The 7,751-nt window shown below is 39.7% G+C and overlaps 1 protein-coding gene across 1 annotated transcript; it reads right to left on the bottom strand.

The window, feature by feature from the left end:
* Window positions 1-1,149: 1,149 nt before the first annotated feature.
* Window positions 1,150-6,193, bottom strand: LOC106940058 (uncharacterized). The gene is made up of 4 exons (XM_015022684.1): window positions 6,126-6,193; window positions 4,628-4,654; window positions 4,385-4,552; window positions 1,150-2,035 (listed from the first exon to the last, which is right to left on the bottom strand). The coding sequence occupies exons 2-4, from the start codon at window positions 4,641-4,643 to the stop codon at window positions 1,596-1,598; spliced, it is 624 nt and encodes a 207-aa protein (XP_014878170.1). The 5' UTR covers window positions 4,644-4,654; window positions 6,126-6,193; the 3' UTR covers window positions 1,150-1,595.
* Between the last annotated feature and the right edge of the window lie 1,558 nt (window positions 6,194-7,751).

Below are 7,751 nucleotides of genomic sequence, written 5' to 3'. Positions count from 1 at the left end.
TTCACTAACAACATTCAAATAGTTAATAGATTCATACCTCTTGCCGTGCTGCTGGTTTTGCTGTGCTGCTACTGAGACTGACACCGAATGAGGAAGGCTGCTCAACAAGCACGCAGTTTGCACGAATCACTTTCACTTTCACTTTCAGATAAAAATGGAAGCCCAGTTTTATAAAAAATGTATCTCATAGCTTTGCCTTAGCTAATTCATAATTATGAGATACTATGTCAATGTATCATGCTATAAAACTTGCTGTCTTATAGTAATGAGTCATTATTATGACTATGCATGTTTTTGTTTTTTAAAGCACCAGACAGTCACGTTTTATAAGAAGCCCGACCAAAAAACTCTTATTGAGCTTACTTTTAAACAGGCTAAAAAGTTAACAAGTTAAAGTTAAATAAATAATGTTATTTATTTTTAACATTGTAAAAGTATAAAATCACACACATGAACAGGGAATGCAAAAGACACATATTTTTGTACCACAATAATCTTAACATAAAAGTCTAGATGATGTGGTATTAACAATAAACATATGGGTTCTGTTTTCTTAATTTATACTTGTGATTAGTGAGTGAGTGACACTGAGTGTTTTGCATGTATTATTTTAGTATAGAATAGTTAAGAACTACACAGTATTCTTATGTCATAAACCTGACTTTACGATCACTATCTTTGTCCTTATGTTTTCACTTTTGTGTGAATTCAGAATTTTTGACTTTCCTGTCATTTTGCATAATAAAAGTTATTTCTATTCTATTCCAATTTTCCACTTAAATTTTAAGGTAAAAACTGATAGACATTTAGAACTACTTCTGATTTCATCCACTTTGACAACAGATTTAGTTCCATCTGAAGAAAACAAGCCCCAGATGATGATGCTGCTACATCCATATTTACCTGTAGATATGGTGTTGTCTTGGTGATGGGTTAACTTTACAGACTATAACTAAAAGTATACGTTTGGTTCCTTAACACAATTTCTCACAAGTTTTGGTTGAATTTAATCAAGCCTTGATGTTTTCTGCTATTCATTCCTCATTCCTTAATTTTCATTAGATCTCTATAGACTCAGTACTGCAGCACACAAAAGAGCTAAACAGAAACGTGTATTATGTGTGTGACATTATCACACCAACGCTGATAATATTCTATTATTCTTTCAAGCTTTATTGATTATTTGTCAGAGAAAACAGTTCCCAAACATCATATTACAATGGTTATAGACAGAGGTTATAAAGTTACAAAGGTCAAGGTTAAGATTACAACATGCATTAAGAAGAGTCACAAGAATTAATTCATTCAAAGCATCTATTTGATCTTCATTAAAAAGCAACTAACTGGACAGTTTATTATACCAGCTTCACTATCATAAACACTTTATTTTAGTAAAGTCTAACAATTGCAAAATCCTTTTTTTCAGTAGAGTTTCAATTTCATAATAAAGATCTTTGGAACCTATTAAATGTTTTCTAGTCTGCATATAACTGTACCTGTGTTCATATAGATCATTTTCTAATGACTATGTTTGTGTGTAGGAGACATTAAACAACTTGTTCATACACATATAAGTTGTAGAGTTAACAATGGTATTAAGGAAGTCTTTCTTTAATAACTTTTGGTTTTCTTACATAAGACAGCAAAACTGAAATCAAATGAAAAAGCTGAGTGCCAAACCAAATCACAAGCCTCACCCACAGCCTGTCTGGACACCAGAACCAGTTCAAGAGCCTCATCCAAGACCTGTCATCAGACAAGACCCAAGAAAAAACACAACACAATAGCCAATAGCCATACCCAACCAAAGCCCGATTCTGATCTGAATTCTTTTTGTGTCTTTCTAAAAAATGTCTTATTTGCAACACTGCCTTGTGATTTTGTTCACAGCTCAGTAACCCTGGGACACTTTCATGGAAGAGAACGTGAACATCCAGGACGACGTTTTCAATGCATTCTGACCACTTTATCCCAGCCGTTGAGTAGTCAGCGTCTCGGGTGTGGTGCATCAGAACCAGGATGATTCTTCGACCATCTGTTGAAAAATAAGAGAGAAATGAGAGATGAAGGCAGAACAGGACATCCTAACAGGAGGACAAGATTAGCCTTCTGAGTTTAGAAATGATTCCTTATTTAATATTTCTTCATTCTACTGGAAGAGCAGGACAAATATATCACAGTAAAGAATTTTGGATTTGGAAAGATGTTTGTCTGCATTTTCACAAATTGTTCGAATTTTCACACTGAAAAACCACTGAATGTGAATAACCCAGAACTGTGTCACACATAAAAGAAGAAATCCTTCTACACATTGTATTCTGCTTATCCAAGATAAGGTCACAGACTAATGTGAGAAAACAAAGCAAGGCTCATTGGCTTGTCCTTAGGTACCTCAAGGTGCCTCTAAGGAATACATACAGTGCCTTAACCTAAGATTAGTAAAGTAGAGTCCTAGTCTCATAGTCTACGTGGATTATTTAATTTCCCTCTGGGATCAATAAAGTATTTCAGAATTGAATTGAGTAGACTGAGGTCCAATAACATTTAGCTTTACTTAATTTTATTCTTGCTATTAATCAAATTGCACCACTCAGCACACTACAGTCAATCGTCATCTTTAGGATCTATAAAGTATTTCTGAATTTGAATTAAGACACTTAAGACTCTCCTTTGTGACTTTGTTACTGTCTTGATGTGGCTCTGAAGGATCAGGTCTGAGTCCATCACTACACCCAGATTTCAGACCCAATCACTAGTTTCTAGATAGTAAATAACTGAAGATGTGCTGACTCTATTTCAGAGGTCTCATTCTCCCGGGCCAATTGCGGCCCGCAGGACGATGTCTCGTGGCCCCCACCGTGATATGAAAGTATAATATTAGTGCGGCCCACAGGGTGAGCAGACCTCTGAAGGAAGTCCCGCCCACCGTTCCTAGTAATGGCTGACATTCGGTGCTAGGCTAAGCTGCACTGACTTCATGCTCACTACGCTTGTAACAATAGTGTGGCGGATGATGGACCAGTCCGGTACCAGTTGTCCTTCCCTGCAGTCGCCATTCCGGTACTTTCTACCATTAACAATCAAACGCAGAGAAAGGCGACTGCTACCGGGCTGCTTGTCATCCGCCGCGCTGTTCTGATAAGTAGAAGCGGTAATGACGTCACGTGTCGAGACGTTCTCCAAACGTTGCTAACTGGCTAAAGACTTCTGTGAAACGTAGAACTAGAGCGACGCCAAGTGGAATAAACTTGGGGTGCGTTCACACTGCAGCCTGAAGTGACCCAATTCTGATTTTTTTGATGTAATGTGACCTGTTATCTGATCTTTTCATGGCAGTGTGAACAGCACAGGTCGGATTCTTTTCGAATGCGACCCATATCCGATACGTATCCGATTCAAATTCGACCTTAAGTCCAGGCCGCATTCATCCGAACTGAATATCACTGATACTCAACAAATTCTGCGTCCTGATAAGCGCAAGTGGGAAGAAAAACAACTATGACGGACTATAATGAGGATTAAGTTGTTAATATGTTGCTCCGGCCGAAGAACAACTTCAAATATGTAAGCTAAGCTCCACCGTTAGCCTCCATGTTTACTTCCGCAAACACTGAGCATTTCTTTTTATGACGGTTGGTGAAACACTGAGAACGCTGACACTATTGCGCCCTCTACTGTGCATGCGGGACACTTTCAGGTCTTTTGCCCGTTCAGACTACAGAACACCTACATGCTCCATATGTGTGGCAGTGTGAATGGCCCGGCAAAAAAAAAATCCGATTTGACAAAAAGTCGGGATTGGGTCACTTCAGGCTGCAGTGTGAACTCACCCTAAATTTTGTCACACCCCCATAATGTCTTTGTCAAAGCCAAAGCCTGCGGTTCATGTATTGGAGAAATAATTAAATGTTGATGACATTTGAGGATGCTTAAAAAAAACTAAATTGTGGAATTACTTATGCGGCCCAGCCTCACCCAGACTCTGCCTCCAGCGCCCCGGGTAAATTGAGACCCCTGCTCTAGATCCTCCCTTTTTTTTGGTCCAAAGATGAAAACTTCAGTTTTGTTTCTGTTCTGCTGAAGGAAGTTATGGTACATTCAGATATTAACTTGTTGCATTCACCCAGCTCAATCTTGAATGGGATCCTGGTCTTCTGGTAAAATCACAATATAGAGCTGTGTATCACTGGCATAGTTATGGTGACTATTTTTCATTTATTTTTTTGTTATAAGCTAGCAAGAGAATATAAGTGAAACAACCAAGTAAGACTTTTAGACCAAATGATGCACTTGCAACCTTTTGAGAACTGACAAACAACCAAACCATCTCTTTATAATTTTATCCATAAAGAAACAACCAAATGTAAACAATCTGATTCCTTACATGGGACTTTTTCCAAGGCTGCCTCCACATCTGAACCAACACGAGATGTGATTGGACAGAACAGGATGATGTGTTGTACATCCCGACTTGTATCCTTCTGGATGACTTGGTTCATCAGATCCACATCTGCTCCAAAGGTTTCCCCTGTAGTGATTGTCTGAACTTTAGCTGGTGGGGGAGAGAAAACAAAAAAGTTATGACACTACAAATTCACACTTCATATCAGCTGACATATTCACTCACCTACAGGATTCCTCATGTTTTGGTTACCTAACAGAAAGAAACAAAAAGTAAGATACAGTCTTCCTCATGATTGTGTTGCATTCTGACCCAGACTGAGAGGCTGTTTTGACCAACAAAATGTGTTTTTAACCACAATGTTGCAGTAATTAAGTGGTACAGAGAACCTTATTGTGACAAACTCGTAGCAGTGATATGAGATAATCTGAGGTCAGCAATTGAGAAACTTGTTGGTGATGAACAAAGAGAGGTTCACTCACAACAGGAAAGGGAGGGATTACCGTATTTTCCACACTATAAGGCGCACCTAAAAACCTTCAATTTCCTCAAAAGCCGACAGTTCGCCTTATAATCAGGTGCGCTTTATATATGGACCAATATTGAGCCACAACAGGTGTAGCAACTATGGTCAGCAGTCGCCGACTTCATTTTCCCCCGTAGAAGAAGAAGAGCGCGGTGCATGCTGGGATAATTGTCAGAATGCTGGTTTGTTAATAAAGTTTGACTGACCTATCTACCTACCGACCGTCTAGAATCAGGTCATCTGCAGGTCCCACTCCCCGGCCTAGTCGAGGAAGCTCTCCTCGCCGACCAGAGTCAGACTGTTTTGACATTTTTTATGTCAACAAAGTGGCTTTAGGCATTCATCCGGGGTGCTTCGACTAGAGTTTCCAAGGGACAAGCCCCTATATATTTAAAGCCGGGGGGAGGGGAGACAGAGACAAGAGGGAAATTAAGAGAGACAGAGACTGCGGCGGCAACGTGTCAGTCAGTCTGTGTTACCCAGAAAGCAGTTGGGCACAACACCGTGAGTGAAACAATGACTGGGGCAGCTTACTTGGGGACCAATTCCTTATTAATAGACATCCACGTTTGTAGAGTACGGAACAAATAGCTAACTGTAGCGTCTATTCTATATGTCCATTCTATGCCCTTATATATGAAAAAAGTTTTAAAATAGGCCATTCATTGAAGGTGCGCCTTATAGTGCGGAAAATACAGTAACCTTTGTCCCATCAAAGTGCAGCTTAAGGCTGAACTGTATTTTCCTCCCACATTTTTTTCATGACAAATGTATTTTTATTTCTACGTCATTCATTTTGTAAACATGTTTGCATTGAAGGATTTCTGCCCGTTTCCTTTCTGGTAGACTGACTTTGATACTCGCTGCTCACTCAGTGAGTGGTTATTTTTTTTAACCCAACACCATATCTCTAAATCTATGAGGAGTATAAATAATTTTGGGCTTAACCGTATATTAGCAGCCATTATATAATGAACCTTGCATCCTATCTGTTCTTTGTCAGTTCAAAATTATTCAGATAAGTGTGCAAAGCCAATAATTATACATTCACTTAAAAAGAGAAAGCTACATATGAAGTTAGTCTTCAATTCATCGATTGCATTCAGTGTTTTACATACGAGTATTAAAACAAAAATTAGATTCCCTTATGAGCACAGTCATATGAAAAAGGCAAGCAAAGAGTTTTTCTAGTCCTACCTCTGCTGTGTTTCTGCTGCTGTGGAGTTAAACACTAACTGAGGCTGCTGAAAGAACAAACAGGTCAGAGAGGTTTTCCTACTTTCTCTTTCTGTTCAGAAAAGCTCTGGGGTTTATAAGAAACCCATTAGCTGTTATTCAAACAATGACTGGATGATAACAGACCGATTGCAATGCAATTTTGTACAACTAAGAACTGATATGAAAGAATTGTATTGTTGCTGACAATCAAAAGCCTTTATCAACACCCAGATTGCAAGTTTTATAACTGCTGACCTCTGTTACAGTATTGGGCTGTAGGAAGACATGATGGCGTGGAAAAAAGCACATTTCATGCAGTAGGATTTACACTTTAATTTGAGAAACAAGGCTGTTTCCAACAAAAAAAATATTTATTTTGTTTATTTTAAGACAGTGGTTCTTAACCTGGGTTCGATCGAACTCCAGGGGTTCGATGAGTCGGTCTCAGGGGTTCGGCGAAGCCTCTGCCTTGGAGGTAAAGACACACTGTGTAAAGTCGTGATGACGCCCCGCTTTGTTATCACTTGCTGCAGAGGATCACGTTACATTGCTTGTAATGCGGAGGAGCACTGAGTGAAGGAGCTCCACTCTCAGCATGGATTTGAACTTGTGTCTTTAATTACTTCAGCAAAGCTCAAAATTTTTACCAAATTCTGTAGCTTTCGGTGTACTTCTAAATCTGCTCCTTAGTCGCATCTTTTCGGGCCTGCTACTGCCTCTAGTGGCGTGGGGGTGGAAACAACTAATATAATTACAGTACTAAATCAGAATACCGCAAAGTCTTTATTATTAATTTTTCATTCTCTTAAGAATGTAGAGCTAATTAAATGATCTAAACAAGACCTTAAAGTGGTTCCAGTTTCTCTCGATGGCCAACCTGTTGAAACTGTGGCAGTTGCTGAGAGGCTGCTGTGGCGGTAACACCTGACCGGAGGCTACAACGCTGAGAGGCTGCTGTGGCGGTAACACCTGGTAGGCGGCTACAACATCTGAGGTGGGTCTCCATACCTGAGCTAAGGCTGCAATGCTGGGCTGCTGTTGCTGAGATAACACCTAGCGGCTGCGGCTACGCTGGGTTCCCACTACAATATCTGACTGGCGGCTACAGAGCAGGGCAGCTGCTGCAACTCCTGAGCTGGAACTCCAACGCCGGACCATCAAATTGTTCGGAGTAAACGGAGATGTCGAAAAGACATACGAAGCAAAGTCGATCCACGACAGAGGAGGAGTTTGAGGAGATAAAGAAATCCTTGGATTTCATGTCTGGTGAGATAGCAACAATCTCACAACAACAAAAACTAATAATAATGAACTTAATGGGGGAGGTTAAAGAATTGAAGAGACAGAATGTAGAGAAAGACAAGCAAATAGCCTTCCTGGAACATCGTGTGGCTGATTTGGAACAATACAGTCGAATGAATGATGTTATAATTAGTGGGTTGGAAATGAAGCCACGATCATATGCCCGGGCTGTTACAGAAGCAAACAATACCGAAGAAAGGGATGAAGAGCAAGGAACTTTTGAAAAACAGATAATATCATTTTTCAGCAATAAGGGAATCAGCATTGATAATAATGGCATTGAAGCTTGCCATCCACTTCCAC

This window comes from Poecilia latipinna, unplaced genomic scaffold (assembly GCF_001443285.1).
Source record: "Poecilia latipinna isolate Pla-1442-1.1 unplaced genomic scaffold, P_latipinna-1.0 Scaffold3077, whole genome shotgun sequence".
Classification (NCBI taxonomy): Eukaryota; Metazoa; Chordata; class Actinopteri; order Cyprinodontiformes; family Poeciliidae; genus Poecilia; species Poecilia latipinna.
This window is presented reverse-complemented; position numbering and strand designations above follow the sequence as displayed.